The sequence below is a fragment of the Eriocheir sinensis genome, chromosome 36 (assembly GCF_024679095.1).
Source record: "Eriocheir sinensis breed Jianghai 21 chromosome 36, ASM2467909v1, whole genome shotgun sequence".
NCBI classification, from domain to species: domain Eukaryota; kingdom Metazoa; phylum Arthropoda; class Malacostraca; order Decapoda; family Varunidae; genus Eriocheir; species Eriocheir sinensis.
In genome coordinates, this window is record NC_066544.1 from 15,396,054 (window position 1) to 15,423,302 (window position 27,249).

A 27,249-nucleotide genomic window follows, 5' to 3' on the forward strand; every position below is an offset into this window, starting at 1 on the left:
CCCAACATGTGCTGGAGGGGATAACTCAAAGGCTATATTCTTCAACATTTAAGCGGCCAAACACTCATATTTGACACGGTTTTCATAGGGGTTTTGGGCATTTTCAGGGATAGTTTTATGACCCTGGTGGTGGTTTGCCCTTTCTTATATACTGTGAACCTGAAAACTCCTCATTAGAACTCGACTATCTCCTTTTTTGGACGTTGGTAAGAGTTGATTTGAGGGGAGAAAACATCTGAATATACCAACTTTAAACCGAGACCAAATTGTACCATGAACCCAAAAAAACACTCATTAAAACCCGATTATCTCCTTTTTTGGACGTTGGTAAGAGTTGATTTGAGGGGAGAAAACATCTGAATATACCATCTTTAAACCGAGATGAAATTGTACCATGAACCTAAAAAAAACACTCATTAAAACCTGATTATCTCCTTTTTGCCCTTTGGTATAGTTGATGTGAGAGGGAGCGTCTTAACTCCTGCTCCTTTCCTCATTCCTTCCTTCCTTTCTTTCTTAAACCACTTCCTCCTTCTCCTCCTCCTCCTCCTTTCTTTGTCTCTGGTTCCCTTAATTCGTGTCGCCTTTAGTTATTTTTACTTTCTACAGGTTATTATTTGCTCCTACTCCTTTCCTCTCCTCCTCCTAAAGCATTATCACCCTTCTTTCTTCCTTTCTGCACGCTCATTTTGGTGATGGTTGATGTGGGAGGAGGAGCGTCTGACAATACCAGCCTTAAACCAAGTCCAAATTGTACCATGAACCTAAAAAAACACCCATTAGAACCCGATTATCTCCTTTTTTGGACGTTGGTAATACTTGATTTGAGGGGAGGACACATCTGAAAATACCAACTTTAAACCGAGATGAAATTGTACCATGAACCTAAAAAAAAACACCCATTAGAACCTGATTATCTCCTTTTTGGCTGTTGGTAATACTTGATGTGAGGGGAGGAAGAGTCTGACAAAACCAAGATCAAATTGTACACCTGTAAACATCAATCACGTGTTTTACCGAGAGCTACATGAGAAGGTCCTGATGAGGTGTGAGGGAAAGCATGAACATAAAATAATTAATTTATTCATAAAACTAAAAATACATTCATATTTCCAAACAGGGGACCGCAAATTGTAAGAAACACTTTCTTCACCACGACACAAAAGGAATGAAAACACTTTACTTGGGCAACGCTAAAACAATAAAAACTTGAAGGCGATGTTCTGCTGAGGAGACACAGGAGAGGGCGAGGCCACCTTCCCTTCCCTCCCACCCATTGAAAGTCAAACAAAACTAAACCAAATGACAGTAAAAAAAACTTTATCTTCCGGTGACGTAAGATTCATTAACCACAGCCTCGCACAGGAAGCTACACGATACCTGCCAGTGTGGTGGTGGTGGTGGTGGTGGTGAGGGCTGCTGCGGCCACACCCACCATATGCTAATATCACATTCGAGGCCAAGCAGCGTCACCCTACAGCACGGCACCGAAAGCAACAAAACCTCCGACAGAATGGTTTCCACTCCTAAGAATAAACACAAAATCCACTGCTGTACAAAAATAAAAATACACCATTCGTACGTACAAATAAAGTAAGTGTCGATCGTGAGGGTCTGAATCAACCTAGCGCAGTGCATGGATTTAAGTAACAGAGGAAATGAAAGCATACACAGAACGGCTGGCATAGGGACATGATGAGAAATTCTGAAGACGTATGTATGTATGTATGTATGAATGTAAAACCCTTCAGATAACGGTATACATAAGAACACCACAAAAGTATGCTGTGTTACTTCCTATGCAAAGGGAGAATGCAGGTTAAGAACTACTACTGGAAATCTACCCAAATATATGTAAGTTAGCCATGTGGGATTGGCTCCTGGTTTTGTTTACTCCTTCCCCCGTCCCTAACGCTGTTCCCACACACCCCTAAGGCAAGAAGACAGTCCGTTCCGTCCTTCACTCCATGTTCTGGGATGTTTGCATGACACTTAACACACACACACACACACACACACACACACACACACACACACACAAAACCATCCTTTCCATAAAATTCTTCCTTTCACTGCACGAGATGAACCGACATACAACCTAAGAAGCACAGAAATTGATTTAGAAATATATATAGTATGTATATATATATTCATCTATGTAAACGTCCATCTCACATCACCGACTTTTAACTGCACTTTCACATTGTCGACATAAAAAAATACAAAACGTCTGGTAAATCTAATACTTCTACTTTCTTTGTCTGAGTTCCTGGCTGACTTGTGTTGAGACTCGCCACTACCATTACCTGAGCCACGGCAAGCAAGGCTCAACGTGTGACGAGAGGGCCGAGAAGGGTGAGGAAGAGGATACGAGACAACCCTCCCGGATCACCACACGAATGACTACCCTCACAAAAGTGTGCTCCATGCTTCCCACAACGATCACTCAGCCACAGAACAGATCACCTCAGGGCAGACGAAAGGTGGTGAGGACAGAAGCAGCAACAACACTCTGGGCTTAGAACAGGACTCCAACCAACACTCATTCACTTACACATCTCCTTAAGTGTTCTGAAGGCTCCATGCTTTCCTCGACACTCACTCAGCCACAGAACAGATCACCTCCTCAGGGCAGACAAATGGTGGTGAGGACAGATTCAACAATACTCTGGGCTAAGAACAGGACTTCCACCAACACTCATTCACTTACACATCTCCTATAAGTGTTCTGAAGGCTCCATGCTTTCCTCAACACTCATTCAGCCACAGAACAGATCACCTCCTCAGGGCAGACAAACGGTGGTGAGGACAGATTCAACAACACTCCAGGCTAAGAACAGGACATACTCATTCAGCCACACATCATCTCATCAGGCACAAAGAGAGGCTGCATACTGCTATCTGTCCGCCCACTCATCACCACACTTACTGCCTCTCCCTCCCTCACCACAGAATCTTCAAGGATGACCGATTTACTCACAACAATACCACCACTTCCACCCATAATGATACAGGTAGATATAGACCTTCCACTATAACAGCACAAAGTAAAGTATAGTATTAAGAGATGATCATAAGCTGGATTGAGGGAGAGAGTATCTTGGGAAGACCACCTGTGATATGGATCATTAGAGTAGATGAGTCCTGGAGAGAGAGAAAGAGAGAGAGAGAGATGGTTGATGAGGTACTGAATGTGGAGAGCAAATGAGTATTGGTGAGAGAGAGAGAGAGAGAGTTTGCAGGATAGTTATTGAATGTAAAGAGTAAACAGTTATTGGAGAGAGAGTTGTCAGGCAAAGTGTTGAATGTCCAAAGAGGGAGTGGCAGAACAGGGAACTTATTGACACGTCTGTGGTCACCCCTCAGAAGTTCCTGTGAGGGGAGGGCATCGAAGCTACACTAGATATACTGATCATAAATACATCTTAAATAATCCAGAATATTAATAAAAGAAAAAGGTTCCATTAAGTAGACTTAGCATTCTGCATAGACTGAGTAAAAAAATACTGCCTGTATGCCTGGACCAAGGCTTCCTGCTAGACAGTCATGCCTCCTCCTAAAGACACAAGTAAGTTACCATAAAACACTTTCATTATTTCATGACAATAAATACCAGCCTATGCTCCCTCCCATGACAGACACACAGAACATTACCACATAACATACTCTTGCAATGAATGGCTCCCACCCTTCCTCCTCAAGAGACGGACAACTCCCTGCCTGCCTGCCCCCAACAGTCCCCAGACACACTCATGGCTCACAGCTCCTCTGCCGATGCACCAGTGAGGGGCCGGGAGACGGGCGTAGCACCATCAGTCACATTAACTAAATAAGAAATCATCATGGACTCATGCTGCACTATGCTGCATGTAAAAAGTGCCCTATTCACAGCATGAAACAATGCATTATACACAGGTTCAAGCTTGAAGAAAGACCACATCAGATTTGTTCAAAAGTCAGTTACTGCTTTACATGAGAATGATCCTTGTACGGTATGTACCAATGAACTTTTGTTCAAACAAAAAGAAATGCTGGAGCTGCTGCATTTACTAAAAGAGCACAAAGCATAACCCTTGGTGAAAACAAAATGCCTTCCTGGGATGAACGGTAGTCTACTTTCTGAGTGTCTGGAAAATGCTCAGCCCACTACGAGGGTCAGGACATGAATGTTGTCCTCCTTGGAGCTCATTGGTCTACAGAAATTTGCAAGCAAGAGATCACCTCAAGCACTTGTGCTTCATTTACACATACATCACAAAAAGACCACTCACACGCATGAAAGAGATATGGGAAGTCCACTTTGCCAAGCAAGTAACAGTGTGGCTTGGTGAGGATGATGTGGAGTCGCCCTGCTCCAGCCCAAAGGTGGGGCTGTTTATTGAGCCTAAGAAAACAGACTAAATCTTCAGCCTCAGACCATGATAAAGCAGCAGGAAAAGACTCCCTCATGCACACCACCACACTGTTCCTGCAGCAAGCAGACCAGGAACACACTCACAGTACTGGTGCATGAAGGACAACCCCGCCCCCCCCACCCTCATCCAGCTTGCTCTCCTCGTCCCTTACTCACTTTCTCCCTCACCACTTTCCGAAGAACTGAGAATATAATTAATATATTAAGGAATAACTAAAAAGCAATTTGAATCACTCGGAAAAAAAACATAAATGGCTTTGTCATACAGCCTTTTCTTGCAAAGTTAAAATGCAGTAATGTAAAGCAGTTGACTGTACAATGGATTGTAACTAAATGTTGATACTCAAGTTTTAATGATGGAATTGCAATTACAGAATTACATTTATACAAAGTAAAATGCAGAGTGCATGATATTTACATTTTTGCTAAATGTGATGGAGAGGGTGGGACACACACACACACACACACACACACACACACACACACACACATGCACATGTGCACACACACACACACACACACACACACACACACATGCACACACACACACACACATGTGCACACACACACACACACACACACACATGTGCACACACACACACACACACACACACACACACACACACACAAAGCACCAGGGGCAATGTGAATAATGCAATTGTCTTATCTTGGAAAATGAGCTGAAGAAAAAGAAGACTAATTAACAAACACACACACACACACACACACACAGACACACACACACTCAAACACACCTAACGACCACCCTGCTTCCCTATGCACCTCCGCCCCCTGAGCCCGCCTGACCACCACTCAACCGGGCTTGCGAGGCGGCCATGTGGTTGACGGCCATGAGCAGCATCTTGACCTTCTTGTGGTTGGGGTTGGTGAGGAGGTACATGTTCATATTGCGCTGGAACCCTTGCAGCACGGACCCCATGTGTTCCCGTGTCACTGGGTGGGCCACATCCAGGTTCAGAACGGCCTCCTCAAGGTACCTAAACAGAGGGAGAGAGTGGCAAGATGACGACCAGCAACACAGCCTCCACCCACACTGACAGCTGACAACAAGGGACAAAGTGAGACAGCAACAGCATCTCCACACACTAACAGTGCTCATTTTGTTGTTTTTTTGTTTTGTTTTTACCCTAGAGCTGTTTACTGTAAAAAATAAAAATGTATAAGAAAAAGTGTGTGTGACGGAAAGCCAAAGAGAAGTTAAAAGGGAAGTTTCAGGGTACATACCAAACACTAAAACTTCAATAAGGGAAAGAGGGAGAGAGGCAGTGATGATGTCTTACTTGATTTTGAGGTCGGTGTAGGTGGAGAGGTCGTGGGAGAGCTGGTTGACGAGGGAGAGCAGCACGTCCTGGCTGAGGGGGCACGGCGTCATGTTGAACACCTGCTGGGGGTTGACGCGCTCGCACACAAACATTACCAGGCTGAGGTCCGACGCTGAGAGGGCCTAGAAAAGCAAATAAAAAATAGATAAATAAATAAATAAATAAAATATATATCAGATACCTTACAATTATTCTCTTTCCTTCCTTACATATCTCTTTCTTTATCTTCCTTTCTTTCTTTCATATTTCTTTTTGTTTCTTCCTTTCCTCCTCCTCCATGCTCCCTGACCCACCCTCTCTCTTCCTGCTCACTGCTCCAACTCAGTTCTCCCTGCCCCTCCTCCTCCTCCTCACCTGCTTGAAGGCTGTGTTGAACTGTCCCTGTGAGATGAGTCCCTGGACCTGCTGCTGGGCCATCTTCGGGTTGAGGGTGTGCGGCGTGGGCCCTGGTGTGTGGGCGCGGCTGCGGGCGTCCAAGGCAGCCTGGTGGTCCTGCAGGGCGTGGGCCACCTCCTCGCGCACCAGCCCACGTATCCGCTCGGCGAGGGAGTCGGACAGCCTGGGGTGGGGTAGAGAAAGTTGGGTGTTATTCTAAAAAATTATAATAGTTAATAGTAGTTCACCTTTTCATAATTACACAATAAATACACTATTGCCTCTCTCTTCCTTAATTAATGATAAAAAACTCAACATCAAATACACAAATCACATGAGCATCAATTAATATAAATAATGATCTTGTTAGTTTCATATCAGGAGATAAAATCTGTACATTCCTACTGTCTTTCCTTCTCCCACACCTGTACCTTTGCCACTAACCCACTTCCTCTTCTTAATATAGCCTACCCTTGATGAAAAAAAAAATAAATAAATAAATAAAAAAAAAAAATAAAAAAAAAATAATAATAATAATAATAATAATAATAATAATAATAATAATAATAATAATAATAATAATGCAACAACGAGGGGGGACTTACGTGTTCTGCTGAGACACGAGCTTGTTGACATTATCCTGCAGCGACTTGGAGTGAGAGGAGAGGGAGGAGCATGCCGAGCTGAGGGACTGCGACGCCTTCCCCATGCTCTCCTGCACCGCCGTCCGCCCTCCCTGCACCTCGCTCTCCACATTCTGAAGGTCTGTAAGAATACCAAGAATACCAAACATTTCACTACAATTCAGCACTTACATTTTCTAAAGCTCTGTTAGTACTAAGACAATTCCTACATTATGACTAAACTTGGTGACTTCCATATCCCACAAAGGCAGAGTTAGAGGCAGTAGAAGCCCATGTGACAATACTGATGGCAGGGATGCTCAACTCACACTCTCTGGTGCCTTTGCTGAAGTTCTCGTTGACCTGCGTGAAGATCTGCTGGGTGAGGGCGTTGATGCCGGGCAGGAGCAGCTTGTTATACGCGTCGCGGCAGGAGGTCTGGACTGTGGTGGAGACGGCTGATCCCACGGAGTTCGCGACGCCGTCCATGAAAGACTGCAAGGGAAGATTTAATGCCGTGTAGACTAAGTATTGAAGATCGCATGGTGGGATATATACATCCAGCTAAGTCTGCCTCAGTGATTTAATTGTTGATGGGCTTTGTTAGGTTAGGTTAGGTTAGGTATAGGAAAATTCAATAGTGTTGATGTGCTGTATAGACTAACAATTGAGAGAATGACTGGTGGGATATATACGTCTAGCAAAGTCTGCCCTGGTGGTTTGATTGTTAATGGGCTTTGTTAGGTTAGGTTAGGTTAGGTATAGGAAAATTTAATACAGTGTTGATGTGCTGTATAGACTGAAAATCAATATCACACTGGAAGCACTGAATGAAGACTGATGGAACTAAAATAAATATCAGACTGAAAACATCATAAAAGCAACTGATTGAAATAAAACTAAATATCACACTGAGAACATCAAATGAGTGAGTGATTAGAATAAAATACATGCCACAGGGAAAGCATCAAATAAACAAATGATTGAAATAAAACTAACAAATAAACAACTGAAATAAAAGCTCCAGGGTGAGAGGGTGTATGTAGGAGAGGAATTGGACCTACCCTGGAATGTAAGGTCTTGGTCAAACCCTCCAGGACCTGCCCCTCGCTGTACTTGGTCAGCATTTGAACCTCGTGAGAAAGTTGGGCGTTGAGGGGCTCCAGGCTCTTCAATACTCCTGAGGGGGGAGACGGGGTGTGTTAATAAGGGGTGGTCAAGGTGGTAGTGGTGGTGATGGTGTATGCTGTGAGTGTTGTGTGTTAAGAATGTCAGTATACGTGACTCATACTTAGCTAACTACACATATGAAGATAAAAATTTGTGCATCTAGGGAGGTCAGGTCAGCTTCTTGATTTGGGTAATTAGGGTGAGGTTAAGTTAGGTCAGGATCTGCTTTGAGTGGTTTAAGTTAGGTCTGGTTGGGTAAGGTTAGGTTGGATAAGGTAAGGTTCTTGATTTAGGTAATTGAGGTTAGGTTAGGTTAGGTCAGGTTCTTGATTTGGGTAACTGAGGTTAGGTTAGGTTAGGTTATTGATTTGGGTAATTGAGGTTAGGTTAGGTTAGGTTAGGTTAGGTCAGGTTCTTGATTTGGGTAACTGAGGTTAGGTTAGGTTAGGTCAGGTCAGGGTCTGGTTCAACAATCACACCAAACTATTCAATGCTGCTAAGATAAGAGCCTCACCAGGGAGCAGCACCGTCCTCAGCTCGTTCCTCAGCGTTCCCTCCACCACCGGCCGCAGGGAGGCAGCAAGGGCGTGGGGAAGCTCCATCTGGATCTGGGACTGTGCAGCCTTCACCTCCTCCACCCTGGCCAAAGAGACATTCAGCCTGACAATTACCCGGGGGCCTCTCAGTGTGTATGGGAGAAGAGAGAGGATAAAATGTAGGTTTTAAAGGAAGATAAAACACAGGAATACCATAAGACTAAGGTTGGAGTTACTTAAAAACCTCCTCTCCAGAAATGGGCATGTTAGTGTGTGTGTGAGGGAGGAAGAGAGGAGAATATGTATGTTTTAAAGGAAGATAGAACACAAGAATACCATAAGACTAAGGTTGTAGTTACTTAAAAAAACTCCTCTCCAGAAATTAGGCCTGATAATTACTAGGTAGGCATGATAGTGTGTGTGTGAGGGAGAAGAAGAGAGGACACTATGTATGTTTTAAAGGAAGATAGAACACAAGAATACCATACGACTAAGGTTGTAGTTACTTAAAAAACTCCTCTCCAGAAATATGTCCTGATAATTCCTAGGTGGGCATGTTAATGTGCGTGAAAGGGAGAGGAAGAGAGGACAATATAGGTTTGAAAGGAAGATAAAACACAAGAATACCATGGCTGCAGTTACTTAAAAATCTCCTCTCCAGAATTTTATATGAACACCTCTACATCAAAACAAGACTCAGGAAACGTGTGTGAAGAGTGGAGCATAAACAGAATACAAGATAGATAAAACTTGTAACTATATGAACACCTCCTATGAGTCAGATAACGTGTCGAGGGTGCAAGAAGGTACGCATCTCCCTCAACTTACTGCTTTGAGAGTTGCGTCATGTGGTGCAGAGCCTTGTCCAATTTGGCGGCAAGGATGTGCGACTGCGAGACTGCGTTCTGGCCCGCCTCCCTGGCAACACTCACGCAGCCCATCATGAGCGTCCGCAGCTGTGCCACATCCTCCGGCGTCACCCTGTACCAACACCCAGAGCAGATAAAATGTGTGGTGAGCTGCTTGAGAGTGTTAGCTTGCTCAGTATTTAAGAGTTCATGTTTTTACTCAACTGGCAATAAGTTAACCCGGTAGCAGCGGGGATCATGTTTCTTAATGGTCTCTCCAAGCGAGAAAAATGAGAAAAAATCACCCCTCACACAAACCACTTCATAATATATATCAAAGCATTTGTGATCAGATTATGTATCATCTATTTTTGGGGGTTTAAATCATGGCACAAATTTGGCCCGTCGCTGCTACACGGTAAAGCCACAAATTTGGCCCGCCGCTGCTACACGGTAAAGCCACAAATTTGGCCCGCCACTGCTACACGGTAAAGCCACAAATTTGGCCCGCCGCTGCTACACGGTAAAGCCACAAATTTGGCCCGCCGCTGCTACACGGTAAAGCCACAAATTTGGCCTGCCACTGCTACACGGTAAAGCCACTAATTTGACCCGTTGCTGCTACACGGTAAAGCCACTAATTTGACCCGTTGCTGCTACCAGGTTAAGTTGGCTGAAGGCTGTAAATATGGAAACTGTAGAGAAAAGGATATTCCTACTCATTTCAATTGGAAAAAAGAATGCAATAACACTTCATTTAAAAGGTGGGAGAGGAAGATATTAACAAACAATATCAAATGAGAGACTTCAAGATACTCCTCCCTTAATACATAAATACTTAGGTTACAAGAATAGTACCAAGACTAAATTAATAACTAGGGGTCAAGTATAATTTCCATGAGGCTACATCAACCAATTCCTATTCTTCTTCTTATTCCTATTACTGAGCCTATGAAAAGCATATTACAAGGGGATACTCACGCTGGGGTCACGGGGCCATTGAGTTGCTCTGCGGCGGGGGACTCCGAGGGGCGGCTGTTGGAGCTGTACCCTCGGCTACCCTTACCCTGCGAGTTATTGCTGGGGGAGAGAAAATATACTCATGGTTGACTGAAGACAATGGGCCCTGGGAAGCTTATTGCAGTGACGTAATGTGTGGGCTGCTGTGTGATATAAACTAGTGATGATGAGGAAGTACTTAGGGACATTTTTTAACACTTCAAGGCTTACACACCCACACATGACAAGGTTTTCATAGAGGTTGTTGTGGTGGGTATGTCTGTGGGTAGTTTTAAGAGCCTAGTGATAGTTTGACAAGGTTTCTACTGTACCATGAATGCAAGAAACACTAATGGGAACCTAACTAATCTCAAAAGCAGTCGAGAATTTAAGACTTAGAGAGAAAAGTGTATAATTCCCCAAAAGAAGCTTGCCACCTCCTCATCTGTTACTCTTAGAATGCTGATGTACTTGAGGGACATTGTGGCCTGCCCAAGTCCACATCCACTTCTGCCTTCTCCTTAATCCCCAATGCTAACTCCATGTTCCCTTCTCTTTCTCCTCAATGCACACTTTAAAGCTTTCCCAGTCTTTTGTGAAGCCTCAAGTTCCTGCTCAGTTAGTCCCTAAATGCATGTGTACTGAAGGATGGTGTGTGATGAGAGTTTGTGATGACAGCTGAGAGTAAGGGTGAGGATGTGTTACCTTTGGTGGGTCACAGCGGCAGGGGATCCCGAAGTATCTGGGCTGACCGTTCCAGCTTTGATCTCTGCCTCCAGCTGGGCGCACGTCAGCTGTGTTGGAAGACTCCGTACTGACGCAAACCTGCCGGGGAAAAAAAATAGTAGAAAATAAGAGTAGGATTTTCTTGGGTAGTGGGATAGTTTGACAAGGCTTTGGTAGAGGTTGTGTTGGTGGGTACTTCCATGGGTAGTTTTATGAGCCTAGGGATAGTCTGCCAAGGCTTTGATAGAGGTTGCGTTAGTAGTATTTTCATGGATAGTGTTATGAGGCAAGGGATAGTTTGGCAAGGCTTTGGTAGAGGTGGTAGAGAGTAGAGAGAAGAACACTCTCTTAGCTAATGTTGTCTTGATATGAAAACTTGGCATCAATAATTTTTAAAGGTAGACTGACAGAGCAGGGGATATACACAATAGATAAAATGATAAATAAATACATAGCCAACTAAAAGACCATGATATAGAGTTCCATCAAAGAAAAAATATGAGATTCCAACTTCAATATTTGCAAATCCATCTACTTAAAACAGTAAATCACAAACCTCAGCAAACTTTTCCTCTCAATAAAAAAATCGAACCATGATCTACAGACTGAAATGCTTATGTTATAACTATAAAAAAAACGCTCCTCTATGACTCAGCACTCACAGGTCAAGGGGCTGCTGTGTCGGGGCGGAGGGGAGCGACGTCTCATGACCATGGTGACCTGACTGCACCTGTTTCTGGGTCAGCTGCGCCAGGGTGTTGAGAGACGGAGGCATGGATGACACCGGCTGAGAGGCTGCGGATGACGGCTGTGGATGCGTGGAGGGCAAGCTCTGTGGCAGGGACGATGATGGGGGTGGAAGAGGAAGCGACGGTGATGATTTCTGCGTTGACTGGGTTGGTGACTGCTCTGGTAGCGGCAATAATGGTTGGGGCAAGGAGGCTGGTAGTGACGTTGGTGGTTGTGGTAGGGAGGTTGGTAGGGACGTAGGAGGTTGTGGTAGCGATGTTGGTAGGGAAGTTGGTAGTGATGTTGGTAGTGACGTTGGTGGTTTCGGTTTACCCATGACGGTGGAGGGTGGTTGTGGTAGTGACGTGGCTGGCTTGACTATGGTTGCCGTGGGGGGCTTGGGTAGGGATTGGTGGTCTGGGGGTGGTGGGGGTGGGACGTGCGAGTGGGAGGAGGTAGGCTGACGGTGTGCTTCAGGCTCCTCCTCCTCCTCACCCTCCTCTTCCTCCTCCTCCTCTTCCTCGTCGTCGCCCTCCTCCTCGTCCTCTGCCATGCCTGCCTCATCCCTCGCCCTCAGGTCCTCATCATCCTCGTCGGCAAACTCTTCACTCTTCCCTGGACATCACAGAAAACGGACCGAGTAAAAATTAAAAAAGGGGAGACTGAACAAAATAAAAAAAATCACTGATGCACTGACACAACCTTATGAACTGACACACAAATCCTTAGCATATCAGGATGAATGAAGAACAAATAAATAATAGTAATAAACATAATAAAAGGAGGGAACGTAAATGACAATCAAGGCAAACCAACATCCCTTACGAAGACCAGGAAGGAAAGAGGGAAGGAAAACAGAAGCAGGGAGAACTGGAGACTGAAAAAGAAGTTACGAAAGGGGGAAAGGAAGGATGGAAGGAATAGAAGTACAAGATAACTGGATGATGACGTGGAAGTAGGAACAGTGGGATAGCAAGAATAGAAGGGAGGACAGCCTTGGATGAGAGGATGGAGGAGGCAGGGGAGAGAAAAGAAAATGGAGGTAAAAAATTATATTACAGAGAGAAGGATGGCTGGGAGACAGCATGGGAGGGGAGACACCATGGGAGTGAACACAGCACAGGAGGGGAGACAGCATGGGAAGGGAGACAGCATGGGAGAGGAGACAGCATAAGAGGGGAAAAAGCATGGGAGGGGAGAGAGCATGGGAGGGAAGACAGCATGGGAGGGGAGACAGCATGGGAGGGCCTTACCATTCTGGGAGTGTAGTATCTGTTGCACCTCCAGCGATGGGGAGGAGGTGGTGCTGGCCAGCGGGCGGCCCACACCACCAGAACTGGGTACCACCACCTCCGACGTAGCCAGGGGGACTTCCTCCTGGTCCTGGAAAATGTCAGTCACTCAGCACAAGAGGATTAGAAGTGCCAAAAATGTTCCTGAGTGAAGCATAATGGCACCACTATAAAACACCTGCCTGTTACATTATGGGGTGGGGGTGACCGGAAGGCCCCATTAAGAAAACCTACTAACACATATTTTCCGTCATGGGGTCAGACGAAGCAAGAGTAAAAAGCTTCTGCCCTTATTACTTCACCGACGAACCTTTGGCTGAAAAGAACCTAAATCCCTTAAGCTCACAGTGAGAGTAAAAAGCTTCTTCTTGTCTTCTTGTTTAACATCATTATTGTCCTCTGTATCAAGACACCTCTCCACCCGAAATTGACCTCTCTTTTGGCCACTCTTTACTTTTGTCTGTTGTGGGAGCGGTGAGTAGCGGGCCTTTCTTTCCTACACTCTTTTTGTTGCCCTTGAGCCGTCTCCTTAGTCGTAAAAAAAATATAAAAATAAAAATAAGAAATAATAAAAAAAGGCTTGAACGGAGTGAGAATAAACACCTCCTGGTCATCTCCATACATTCCACTACACTAATAACCTAACCTAACCTAACCTAACCTAACCTAATGAGTACCAGTAAGACAATGACTATAAACAGGTCACAGTGGCATGAACAACGGATTTCCAAGCACGTACATCCACAACTGTCACTTACTACTATCAATACCTGCAAGGAGCCTGGGTGGGGGGTGCTGGAGGGTGGGGGAGGCAGGGAGGTGGCTGGAGGGGTGGTGGAGGAGCCGGCGACCACGGAGCCCAGGATCTTGAGGCTGCTGCTGCTCTCTGAATCGCTGCTTTGCATGAGGGTCCCCGAGCCACACCGGAGCAGCAAGGAGAGCGCGGCGTTCTCGAAGTCAGGGGCGAATGGCACGTCGTACTTATTGGGGGAAACCTGCCGGGGGAGGGAAGAGTCAGGGGGATGATGAAACCGTGTAGAGGAAGAGGATTTGTATAGTGTTATATATATGTTGGAGGAGACCTGCTTGGGAGAGGGAAGAGTTAGGGGGATGAAGAAACAGTGTAGAGAGAGAAGAGTTGTTTAGAGTGTTATACATGTTGGGGGAGACCTGCTGGGAGAGGGAAGAGTCAGGGGGTTGAAGAAAGAGAGTATAGAGAGAGGAGTTGCATAGAGTGTTATATATATGTTGGAGGAGATCTGTGAAGGGAGAGGGAGGAGTCAGGGAAGAAGAACAAACAACGTAGAAAGAGAGGAGTCATATAGAGTAAGGCAACTAAGTGATCTGAAGAGTATAAGGAAGACACAAGTAAAACCAGACAAAAGAAGCAACAGGACTGACACACTATAGAAAGGGAGGTAGAAACAGAATGAAATCCCTCAAACAGCCCTCTGCCCTTCTCTCCTTTTTTCATCTGCATTCCCTCCTTCCTAAGCCTTACACTCACTCCAACACAGTCTCATAAGTACATTACCTTATTGGACATTGCCTCCTCATTATTATCCTCCTCGGGAAGGTCTGAGTCTTCCGGCCGCCTGGGAGAGCTGAAGGAGTCGGGGGTGAGCAGGTTCATGGGAGGCTGTGGGAAGAAAAAAAAGGGGGTGAAGGAGCACATTGCCATTAACGTCATCATAATTGGGGTGTCTGGAGATGGGGTGAAAGGGACAACGTATATGTTTTTAGTTTGAACTGGGAAAGGCAGACAACATATACCAGGAGGAAGAAAAGGTAGAGGAAAGGAAAGAGAACAGGAAGAAAGAGAAGAAAAAGAAGTAGAAGAAGAGAAAGAAGATGCGAGGAAGTACTTGCCATATTTCCTTTAACTAGAAAATACCCTAAAAAAAAAAAAAAAAAGCTAAAGGGTTACTATAAATAAACAAAGAGAAAAAGAAGGAAAAAAAGAAGAAGAGCAAAACACACACACACACACACACACACACACAAACACACCTGGGAGGCCGAGGGTGTGTTGTGCTGTGAGGCGATGCTGGAGCTCTGGGGGGAGGTGAGGGCATCAGGGGGGGGTGGCGGGGGCGGGGGCTGCTCCTCCTCCGTCTCCTCCCGCTCCCCACTGCCGCCTGTGTCCACCTCAGAGACAGACGTGTTCAGGCTCAGGTCGGTCAGCCCATCACGCACCCCTGGGGAGGAGGATTTTATTTATTTATTTTTCTTTATTATTTTTCCCGTCGCGCACCCCTGGGGAGGATCATTTTTTTTTCCCGTCACGAACCCCTGAGGGGATTTCTAACTTATTTATTTTTTTAGTTTTTTTACATCTATTTATCTATCTATCACTATTATCCACACTGTCCCTCTCCTCGCACTCACCGATGGAATCCCGCGACACACTGAGGTCGTGGTGGTGCTGGGGGGGCACAGGGAGGGGGATGTCTGGCTTGAACCTCAGTGTGGCCTCCTGCAGCGACACAGTGTTGATGAGGACGCAGCGCAGCACCACGCCATCCACTGTGTCCAGGCTCTCCATGTCCTCCTCATCTGCACACAATAAACTGAGGTCATTCTTTGTTGATTCATACCATAAGGTGTCGGCTATCATGTGTCTGAACCTTAACCTAACCAGAAGAAGTAGTAGTAGTAGTGGTGGTAGTAGTAGTAGTTGTAGTAGTAGTAGGGGAAGTAGTAATAGTAGTAGTAGTAGTAGTGGCAGTATTAGTAGTGGAATATATAATAGTAGTAGTAAGTAGCAGTAGAAATAAAACAAAACCCAAAACAGTTACTATAAGTCTTGACTCAGAAAATTCAAAAATGTTTCCTTACTAATGAGACTTTCTATACAACAAAGTGAGGTCATTCTTTGTTAATTTATACCATAAGGTGCTGGCTATCATGTGTTTGAAGATACCCTAAACTTAACCTAACCTAACCTAACAAAACCCAAAACAGTTACTAAAGGTCTTAGCTCAGAAAATTCAGATATGTTTCCTTACTAATGAGACTTTCTATACAACAAAGTGAGGCCATTGTTAGTTGATTTATACCATAAGGTGCTGGCTATCATGTGTTTGAAGATACCCTAAACTTAACCTAACCTAACCTAACAAAACCCAAAACAGTTACTATAGGTCTTGACTCAGAAAATTCAGATATGTTTCCTTACTAATGAGACTTTCTATACAACAAAGTGAGGTCATTCTTTGTTAATTTATACCATAAGGTGCTGGCTATCATGTGTTTGAAGATACCCTAAACTTAACCTAACCTAACCTAACAATACCCAAAACAGTTACTAAAGGTCTTGGCTCAGAAAATTCAGATATGTTTCCTTACTAATGAGACTTTCTATACAACAAAGTGAGGTCATTCTTTGTTGATTTATACCATAAGGTGCTGGCTATCATGTGTTTGAAGATACCCTAAACTTAACCTAACCTAACCTAACAAAACCCAAAACAGTTACTATAGGTCTTGGCTCATTCATATATGCTTCCTTACTAATGAGACTTTCTATACAACAAAGTGAGGTCATTCTTTGTTGATTTATACCATAAGATGCTGGCTGTCATGTGTTTGAAGATACCCTAAACTTAACCTAACCTAACCTAACAAAACCCAAAACAGTTACTATAGGTCTTGGCTCAGAAAATTCATAAATGCTTCCTTACTAATGAGACTTTCTATACAACAAAGTGAGGTCATTCTTTGTTGATTTATACCATAAGGTGCTGGCTATCATGTGTCTGAAGATACCCTAAACTTAACCTAACCTAACCTAACAAAACCCAAAACAGTTACTATAGGTCTTGACTCAGAAAATTCAGATATGATTCCTTACTAATGAGACTTTCTATACAACAAAGTGAGGTCATTCTTTGTTGATTTATACCATAAGGTGTCAGCTATCAAGTGTTTGAAGATACCCTAAACTTAACCTAACCTAACCTAACAAAACCCAAAACAGTTACTATAGGTCTTGACTCAGAAAATTCAGATATGATTCCTTACTAATGAGACTTTCTATATAACAAAGTGAGGTCATTCTTTGTTGATTTATATCATTAGGTGTCAGCTATCAAGTGTTTGAAGATACCCTAAACTTAACCTAACCTAACCTAACAGTACCCAAAACAGTTACTATAGGTCTTGACTCAGAAAATTCAGATATGATTCCTTACTAATGAGACTTTCTATACAACAAAGTGAGGTCATTCTTTGTTGATTTATACCATAAGGTGTCAGCTATCATGTGTCTGAAGATACCCTAAACTTAACCTAACTTAAACTTAATAAAACCCAAAACAGTTACTATAGGTCTTGACTCAGAAAATAGAATATAGTTAAGTTCATGTATAGTGCCAATTCAATACAACATAGAAGCAGCAAGATTAACTCGTTGACTGTGAATTTCCTACAAGAAGACATCACCAAGCTACATGAATGGAACAAAAAGTGGCTGCTACAATTCAATGAAGAAAAATATAAAGTCATGCATCTTAGTAGGGGATATCCAGCATACCAACACCACATGGGAAACACCACTATCCACCACAGAGGCAGAGAAAGACCTGGGAGTATGTGTTACCAGGCTACCAGTGAAAGCCAAATCCGTGCCAATCACAGCGGACGGCTTAAGTTGTATTGTAACCACTTACCGTGCGTGTTCTGTGAAGCGTCGTGCGTGTGGTCATGTTTCCAGCGCTTGTAGGCCTTCCACGCGGCGTCGGTGATGGAGAGGAACAAGGCCGGGTACTGCACAGGGAGCTCTGACACCGAGACCAGCTGCGCGCTGCCCCCGACGCTGCTGCTGTTGTTGTTCTTCACCACACAGCAGTTGCCGCCGCTGATGCCTCCACTGATGCTGTTGTTCCCCCCGCCGCCTCCACTCCCGCCACCACCACTGTTTCCGTCCTGGTACACCACGATGACATACACCACCTGGGACAAGCAGAAACACAATTACTAAGAGTGGACAGGCTCAGAGGCTCCTACAATTTGAAGGTTTTAGTACATGAATATTTCTACATATTAAGAAAAAATTACTACATCATTACGCAAGTTCCCTTCACCAACACAAGCCCAAGCGCCCTTCCCCTACACCTACCCTGCGGTGAATGTCAGAGAGGAGCAGGAAGCTGGCTGAGGGGTCCATGGTAGCCTTGAACACGAGGGGCGTCTGCGGCTGGTCCTGCAGAGTGGGGACGAAGCGCAGCGTCTGGTGACACTGCCAGGACTCGCAGGACCACACCCGCAGCTCAGAGTTGTTGCAGGCGCCCGTCACGGCATACTTCCAGAACTGCACACTGGAGGAGGAGGGGGGGGGGGGGTTATGGCATCATCATCATCATCATCAAACGTGACTTCAATTCCCAGACAGACAAGGTTATAGAGGCCATGTGACCATTCTAATGCGTGTTCTAATCAAAAGAAAAGATGAAAAGCAAAAAGCAAAAGTAAAAAATGAAAAAAATGAAAGAAAAAAAGAGAAAAGGGCAAAAAAAGCCATACTATGTTTTTTATTGTATGGCAAAGGAGGCACCTAAGGTATATATAAAAAAATATTAAAAATGCATGCAAATTACTGCCCCTGTAAAACAATATTAAAAGTTGCCTCTTGGAACACACAACGAAACACAAGGAAATGTATTTTTCATCGCCATGGCTGAGAGAGGAGAATTAAGCGGTTATGATGGAGGGACTAAAGGATAACTTAGCTTTGTCAGTAAGTAAGCATAACAGATAAATAAATAAATAAAATAATAATTAAAAAGCATGAGTGAATAATACATACTCGGGGCTGTGGTGCTTGTGGTCGTCGAGGAAGAAGAGCGCTGAGAGGGGCTTGCCGTCGTGAGGGTTCCACTGGTGCAGGCAGCGCGGGGACTTCTCCTCGTCAGCCATGTACACCTGGGGGAGGAAGGACAGGTGTTGAGACAGGTGTTGGATGATCCGAGTGTTGCCCTTTAACTAAATAACTACAAGAAGGGTCATAAAACTACCCCTGGAATTGCCCTAAACGTCAATGAAAGCCTAGTCAAATCTCTGTACTTGGGGGACAGAAATAAGACTATGATCCTAATACTGGGTTCTAGTAAGTGTTTTTTTGTAAGCTCATGGGTCAAACTATCACAAGGGTCATAAAACTACCCCTGAAAATGCCCAAAACTTCTACAAAAGCCTTGTTAACTATGTGTATTTGAGGGACAGAAATGTTTAAGAATGTGACCCTATAACTGGGTTCTAATGAGTGTTTTATTTAGGCTCATGGCACAGAAGCGTCATAAAACTACCCCTGAAAATACCTAAAACTCTATGAAAGTCTAGCCAAATATGTTTTTTTTTTTTTTTTTTTTTACAGAAAAGGAAGCAGCTTAAGGGCTCAAGTGTAGAAAAAAACACAATAAACATTGCTCCTTAAAGAAGATAAAAGCAAAGAGTGGCCAAAAGAGAGGTCAATTTCGGGTGTAGGTGTCTTGGGGAACAGAAATATGAATATGACTAAAACCCCACCTGGAAAAACTTGACGTAGCCATCCAGCGCAGCCGTGGCCAGGGCAGTGCCGTCGGGGCTGAAGGCGGCGTCGGTGATGGGTGCCGAGTGCTGCTCCATCAACTGGTAACCTGACGCCACCTGGTCACGCCTCAGCTGCCCCCCGCCGTGCTCACGAAGGACCACGCTGATGTTCCAGATCTCGGCCTATGAGAGGAAATAGAGGATGGTGGTGGTGGTGGTACTTGTTATCTATTTTTGTTACAGTAAGGGAGATGAACGAAAGGCTACACAAAAAACAAGAAAAACTCTCCTAAACACATCTCAAGTAGAGGCAAGCAGATGATGATGGAAAAAAAAAGTAATTCCCTAAGCACAGGTATTCCAGAAGCAGTAGTAATAGTAGTGGTAATAGTAGTAGTAGTAGTAGTAGTAGTAGTAGTAGTAGTAGTAGTAGTAGTAGTAGTAGTAGAACATATAATAGCAGTAGTAATAAAAATGTAAAAAATGATTCCTTAAACAGTTATTCCAGAAGTATTAGTATAGCTAGAAGGGTGAACACGGCAGAGTGACCTACACAAGGGCCGTGGGTCAGCACCAGTAAGTGGGCAGGCTCATCCCCCTCCTCGCCCCCAGCCTGCTCGTCGGGGATGTACGGGCACCAGATGATGCGGTGGTGGTCACTCGCCTGCTCCGTCGTGCTGGCCACCTCCACCAGGATCTCGGTGCTGGAAGATTAGAGCCAATGTTGCCAGACTGTCATACTCAGCCTCTTATATTTACCAACTTCCGACCCCAAAAACTGTCTCCTGGCCCCCAATAACTAGATTCATTTATAATTATTGTTAAAATAGTTAATTCCTAATGTTTCTTGGCAATAGTTAGGTGTCAAAAAACGGTAAATACTATGCTCTGAGTACAATAATCTGGCAATGGAGATTAGAGCGTTTGTTGAAGCATGATAACCTAACCCAACCTCACTACCTCTTCCTCACTCACTTGAGGGCAGTTCCGGTGGAGGAGTCGGTGACCTCACACACGTAGAGGGTTCCGTACTGGTCGGTGAAGGCCAGGATGATGCGGTTGGTGATGTGGGCGAAGGCAAGGTCCCGCACCATCCCCCTGATAGTCCTGATGAGGCCCCGGTCACCCGTCTTGTTGTTGATGATGCGCACCATTCCGCTGGTCTTCTGGGGTGCTGGGGGAAGGGAAAAGAAGGATTATGCCCGTGAGTTTATTTGCTGGTCTCTGGGCACTGGAGGAAGGGAGGAGGAAGGTTATGACTCGGTATTAAGTATGTGGTGTAGAGGGCGATAAGTAAGGTTATGCCTAAGTATTTATTCACTGGTCTTTTGGGATGAGGAAGGTTATGAGTATTTTTTCACTGGTTTATTGAGGTGCTGGAGGAAGGGATGAGGAAGGTTATGCCTGAGTATTTATTGGCTGCATGGTGGGAGGGGATATCCAGCATACCAATACCACATGGGAAACACTCCACTAGCCACCACAGAGGCAGAGAAAGACCTGGGAATATATGTTACCAGGCTACCAGTGAAGGCCAAATCCATGGCAAACGCAGCAGACAGGTTAAAATAATAACAATAATAATAATCTAAAAATCTAAATATGTCGATACAAGTCCATAATCTGCGGCACACTCACCCCTGATGGCATAAGCGACATAGTTGCCGGAGGAGTGCTGGGCCACCAGGCTGCCGGAAAGGTAGTGGTGGTCCCAGGAGTAGTTGCTGATGTTGCGCGTGGTGATGGCGGAGGAGCCGGAGGTGTGGCTGGTGGCGGCAACCTCCACCCGGACGTCGGTGCCCACCACGGCGCTGCTCCACCGCTCCTCGTTGGCGCCAAAGGTACTGTCCCACAAGCAGGATGGTCACTAGTTATCGCCTTTGTATTTATTCATTAAGCATAATATAAAACAACAATACAAAGCAAAAACATTCTTCAAAAATAAAGGTGAGCCATATAAAAAAAAATGACCCACAAACAGGTTGGTCAATCATTATCACCATTGTATTTATTCATTAATCAAAATAAAACAATACAAGGCTGGTGAAAACTCTCAAAAAAAAAAAAAAAAAAAAAAAAAAAATACGTACCTACTGAGTTGATGGTAAAAACATTCTTCAAAAATAAAAGCAAACTCACATGGTCTGGGTGGTCTGGCTGGTGCTCAGGAGGGGCTGGTGGCGGCTAGTGCTCTCCTCGTAGCCGCTAGACTCCATCGTGACACTGGGGAGGACAAAGTGAGCAGAATATTAGTCAAGAACTTTAGTATTCTGTGTGTATGGAGCACAAGTCTGAAGTGTCTTTCCCTGCATGCTTCACAACACTGGCCTTGGTTGGATTAATGAATGCTCCTGAGAAAATTATATGGGCCTTTAGACAAGACAAAGTAAATTAAATAAGTAAATCAACAAATATTAACCCCTTGCCTGCGGATTTCCTACAAGAAGACATTACCAAGCTACAGGAATGGAACAAATATTGGTTGCTACAATTCAATGAAGAAAAATGTAAAGTCATGCACCTTGGGAGGAGATATCCAGCATACCAACACCACATGGGAAACACTCCACTATCCACCACAGAGGCAGAGAAAGACCTGGGAGTATATGTTATCAGGCTACCAGTGAAAGCCAAATCCATGCCAATCGCAGCGGATGGGCTAAGTGCTAGAAAGACAATATCCCACTTTTCTCTTGCAATGAAAACTTTCCGGAGAAAAACTGGATAAATATTTGGCTTTCTGATCTTTCACATTCACACTCAAGGAAGAATGTAACGTTAAGTTCTGCTCCTCGTCACTTATTAACACACCTAATCTAATCTACTTAACGAGAGGGCTTTGTTCCCTCCCTGAACTTACCATGACAACATTAGGGCCCTGGTGTGATAGCAAGCATTTTGATAAGACAGTGATGCCGAGAATCAAGCACAGCAACAGACATTACCAGGAAAAGAATGCATCGCTAACCCAACCTTTCATGCAGACGTAACCTAAACCCTTTTCCCACACAGGATCAAGGGCAAATGTGACAGAGATGAATGGCATGCAGTGGTTAGGTATAGGTTTTGTTAGGATAGGTTAGTTTAGGTTTGCTTAGATTGGGTTAGTTTAGGTTTGCTTAGATTAGGTTAGTTTAGGTTTGGTACAGGTTAGTTTAAGTTTTGTTAGGCTAGATTAGGTTTTGTTAGGATAAGTTAGTTTAGGTTTGTATGTTAGGTAAATTTAGGTTTGCTTAGGTTGGGTAAGTTTAGGTTTTGTTAGGTTAGTGTAAGTTTGGTTAAGCTAGATTAGGCTTTGTTAGGATAAGTTAGTTTAGGTTTGCATGTTAGGTAAATTTAAGTTTGCTTGGGTTGGGTAAGTTTAGGTTTGCTTAAGTTAGGTTAGTTTAGGTTTAGTTTAATTTCTAATCATGTGCACCTTCATATTATGGTCAAGGTCCATGTATATTTGCCCTATAACCCTAAAAGAAAGCATATGTAGTATTGCGAGGTGGCGGGGATAAACTATACATTTACCAGCCAGACATATGACCTCACACCTACGCCCATTTTGCTGTCAGGGGAGTCATGTGGGATGGAATTAGGGCCATGGGTTAAGGGCTTAGGGGGCCATATTTACTATTATTAACTAGAATATGGCCATAGATTAAGGGTCAGGGGGCCATATCTGATTGCAAACGAGTCACATGGAAATGATTATAATATTTGATGTGTCTCAGTCAGTCCTCCTTCCCTTATATTCAACATACTGCCTCACAAACCACTATTCCTCAGCTTAGTACAGTTCTTCGTATTACAATTCTTATCCTTCTCTTTTTTTCCAATATATTGCAACACTTGAGGTAACCCAGTCAGTTGTCCGCCCCTATAAGGCCCACACCCCCTTCTTCAACACATGTTTTCCTTGGCCACACTACACATGGCCTTCTGTTAACCTTTCAGGAATACTCGCCGTCCATTTGGCTTCTTCCTAGTATTTTATTCACTTCCTGGGGCAAAGATAAACGTGAGAAAATGGCAAAACACATAAAAGATTACCCGGTCTGTCCCTTACTGGTGCCCACAACGCCCACTTAAACCCATATTTCCCATGTCCACACTACACTATTCTCTCTGTTCATCCTCTAGAAATACTCTCCGTCTATTTAGCTTCTTCCTCGTACCTTAGTCACTTCCTGGGGCAAAGGCAAAGTTGAGAAATGGCAAAACAGATAAAAGATTACCCGGTCTGTCCCTTACTGGTGCCCACAACGCCCACTTAAACCCATATTTCCCATGTCCACACTGTACTATTCCCTCTGTTCATCCTCTATAAATACTCTCCGTCTATTTAGCTTCTTCCTCGTACCTTAGTCACTTCCTGGGGCAAAGGCAAAGTTGAGAAAATGGCAAAACACATAAAAGATTACCCGGTCTGTCCCTTACTGGTGCCCACAACGCCCACTAAAACCCATATTTCCCATGTCCACACTACACTACTCCCTCTGTTCATCCTCTATAAATACTCTCCGTCTATTTAGCTTCTTCCTCGTACCTTAATCACTTCCTGGGGCGAAGGCAAAGTTGAGAAAATGGCAAAACAGATAAAAGATTACCCGGTCTGTCCCTTACTGGTGCCCACAACGCCCACTTAAACCCATATTTCCCATGTCCACACTACACTATTCCCTCTGTTCATCCTCAGGAAATAATCTTCGTTAATTTAGCTTCTTCCTCGTACCTTAATCACTTCCTGGGGCAAAGGCAAAGTTGAGAAAATGGCAAAACAGATAAAAGATTACCCAGTCTGTCCCTTACTGGTGCCCACAACGCCCACTTAAACCCATATTTCCCATGTCCACACTAATCTATTCCCTCTGTTCATCCTCAGGAAATAATCTTCGTTAATATAGCTTCTTCCTCGTACCTTAATCACTTCCTGGGGCAAAGGCAAAGTTGAGAAAATGGCAAAACACATAAAAGATTACCCGGTCTGTGTTGCTTACTGGTGCCCATAACGCCCACTTAAACCCATCCTCTAGAAATATTCTCCGTTAATTTAGCATCTTTCTTGTACCTTAATCACTTCCTGGGGCAAAGATAAGGTTGAGAAAATGGCAATACACATAAAAGATTACCCGGTCTGTGTCCCCTACTGGTGCCCACTTAAACCCATATTTCCCATGTCCACACTACACTATTCTCTCTGTTCATCCTCTAGAAATATTCTCCGTTAATTTAGCATCTTTTTCGTACCTTAATCACTTCCTGGGGCAAAGATAAAGTTGAGAAAATGGCAAAACACATAAAAGATAACCCGGTCTGTGTTCCTAACTCGGCCCCTCACCGCCTTTTTCAACCCCTATTTCCCATGTCCACACTACACATATCCTTCTGTTGATCCACCAGAAATAATCTCCATCCATTTATCTTCCTTTCCGTACCTTGTGGACCGTTGGGAGTAGCGAGAAAGACGAAGAAATGGCAAAAGACACGAGATATTTTCAAACGGCGGTCAGGTTGTCACTTCTGAGGCCCATGGACCCGAGCATGGTGCAGGGGGGACCATCTTCATATTTGTCCTTACTTTTTTTCCTACTATGCTTTATTTATCATTCATTTGTCCTTTCCACCCTATTTTTCTGCTCTTATCATCGTCTTTTCCTTTATTTTCTGCTCTTATATTAGCCTTACTTTGCTCTGTGGCTTACAAACCATCTTATTTTTTGACCTCTTCTCCCCCTGTTTTTCCTCTTTTTAGCTTTATTTTGCTTTATGTGTTCTGTAATTCCTTTTTATTAGTTGTCTTTCATTTTCTCTCGGTTACTTTCACTGGTTTATCAATAGCCTATATCTAAAACACGGGAAGAAATAACTCATTAATCATCACTTGCTATATAGTCTACCGTACATTTATTGAAGTAGTTATAGAGTAATATTTATGGTTGGTATTACAATTGACACTTTTGCTTGTCACATCAGCTATTTCTAAAGGTCAAAGGGGAGATCAATCTGGTAATGAGTGTCTTTTTTGGCTCAGGACACAGAAGAAGGGTCAAACTACAACCAGGGTCATAAAACTACCGCTGGAAATGCCCATAACTCCTACGAAAGCCTTGTCAAATATGTGTTCTCAGGCGGCGAAATGTCTTTTAATACATCCCATATATATGTAACCGTGCAGTGCAAAAGTTGGGCTATGTTGTGTGTGCATGGAAAATTATTATAACGAGGAAACTTTTGAGGTGCAACCATTTCCTTTTTATTTTTGACGACTTTTAAGAGTGGTGACTAAATAATACCGATATACGTATGTCATTATTAATTTTATGATGATACGTTTTGTTGTGGGTGAGTCAGTGTTACCAGATGCTTATGAACTTGATATTCATCATCATCATCATCATTTCATCGACGCCTGCTCCTAGGAGCTCCCACCATGCAGGGGATGGCCACGGCAGAAGAGCTTCCAACTTTCTCTATCCAGACACTCCCTCCTTGCCTGCTCAAAGTTTCTCAAAGATCTTTCCCCCCTCTCCCTAACGTACTCTTGCACCCTATCCCTCCATTTCACTGGAGGTCGTCCTAGGCCTTTATAGCATTCCCTCCCTCTATCTCACTCACATACACCCTTCTGGTCATCTTACTCTCCTCCATTCGCTCCATGTGGCCAAACCACTTTAAGGTCTGTCGCTTCACTTCTTCCACCACTCCACACTTCTTCCCTTCACCCCTGTGACACATTCCAAAATGCTCGTACACACTTTCATTACTCATTCCATCCATTCTACTCACACCACAAGCACTCCTCAAATAACTCATTTCCACTGCCTGCACTCTAGATCTCTGCTGACTTTCATTCCAGGCCCACGTTTCACTTTTTTTTTTTTTTTTTTTACGTCGTTTGCCTGTTGCGCCGGTAGGCATCTTCCTGGTGGGGCCTGATGGTCGGCCCAAGGCTTCTTCCAGGTGGGGCCTGATGGTCGGCCCAGCCCGTTCTGGCGCAGGCGAGTGTTTATAGTGGCGCCATCTTGCATTGGCTCATGCTGCCCCCCGGAACTCGTTCTTGATTCGCTTGGACGGCTTTCCGGGTTGATGGGTGGTCTTCAGGACAGCATGTGGGTAGTTTTAAGCCACTCGGCGGTGACTGAAAAATCCGAGTGGTAGCGTGAGGATTCGAACCCGCGTCGTCCATCACGCGGTGAATGTGAGCCCAGTACGCTACCAGTTCGGCCACACTATCAAAAACACTGACCAAATTTTGTAGGTCACTTTCATTTTCAGCAATGAGCACCGTGTCATCAGCAAACAGTATCGAATTCAGTACCCACTTACTTCCCTCATCGAACAGTCTTACTCCAACTTCTCGAACTTTGCCCTTAATTTCTCTAATGACACCATCCATATAAATATTGAATAACCATGGTGACATGACGCACCCTTAATTATTGTCTTAAGCCCACTTTTATCTCAAAATGTTCACTTGTTTCTCCAGTAATTTTGACACATGCAGATGCATCCTCATAGAAAGACTTTATTGCACTAAGCAGTTTTTCTCCCACACCATATCTTTAAAACATCCCACAATGCAATCCAATCGACTCTGTCATATGCTTTTTCTAAATCCATGAAGGCAGCGTATAGTTTCTTTCCTTTTGCTATTATTTTTTCTACTACCATCCTGAAG

The 27,249-nt window shown here is 44.1% G+C and overlaps 1 protein-coding gene across 6 annotated transcripts; it reads right to left on the bottom strand.

Moving 5' to 3' along the window:
• Positions 1–1,067: 1,067 nt before the first annotated feature.
• LOC127007905 (enhancer of mRNA-decapping protein 4-like) lies at positions 1,068–25,142 on the bottom strand. 6 transcript variants are annotated; one of them, XR_007760679.1, is made up of 26 exons: positions 22,105–22,154; positions 21,723–21,806; positions 21,222–21,427; positions 20,559–20,757; positions 20,137–20,287; positions 19,581–19,766; positions 18,862–18,977; positions 18,175–18,373; positions 17,726–18,008; positions 15,444–15,611; positions 15,066–15,253; positions 14,590–14,694; positions 13,814–14,050; positions 13,017–13,146; positions 11,697–12,378; positions 11,014–11,133; positions 10,291–10,389; positions 9,290–9,442; positions 8,440–8,585; positions 7,820–7,935; positions 7,085–7,250; positions 6,738–6,897; positions 6,112–6,316; positions 5,716–5,879; positions 2,780–5,412; positions 1,068–2,622 (listed from the first exon to the last, which is right to left on the bottom strand). XR_007760679.1 is itself a non-coding variant. In XM_050879380.1 (25 exons), the coding sequence occupies exons 2-25, from the start codon at positions 21,797–21,799 to the stop codon at positions 5,190–5,192; spliced, it is 4,479 nt and encodes a 1,492-aa protein (XP_050735337.1). In that variant the 5' UTR covers positions 21,800–21,806; positions 25,007–25,142; the 3' UTR covers positions 1,068–5,189. The 6 variants fall into 6 exon arrangements, 5 of the variants coding, with proteins under 5 accessions (XP_050735337.1, XP_050735338.1, XP_050735334.1 ...); XM_050879380.1 differs by lacking the exon at positions 22,105–22,154 and adding an exon at positions 25,007–25,142 and having other exon boundaries at positions 1,068–5,412; XM_050879381.1 differs by having other exon boundaries at positions 1,068–5,412; positions 8,440–8,564; positions 13,826–14,050.
• Between the last annotated feature and the right edge of the window lie 2,107 nt (positions 25,143–27,249).

Excerpts from the sequence above, each read along its gene's own strand:
- LOC127007905 (XM_050879376.1), bottom strand. The coding sequence starts at position 22,139 with ATGTGGTGTTGGTATGCTGGATATCTCCTCCCAAG. Across the intron at positions 18,009-18,174 it reads TCTCTGACATTCACCGCAGG|GTGGTGTATGTCATCGTGGT; the intron begins GTAGGTGTAGGG and ends TGCTTGTCCCAG. Across the intron at positions 11,134-11,696 it reads ACACAGCAGCCCCTTGACCT|GTTTGCGTCAGTACGGAGTC; the intron begins GTGAGTGCTGAG and ends TTTCCCCGGCAG.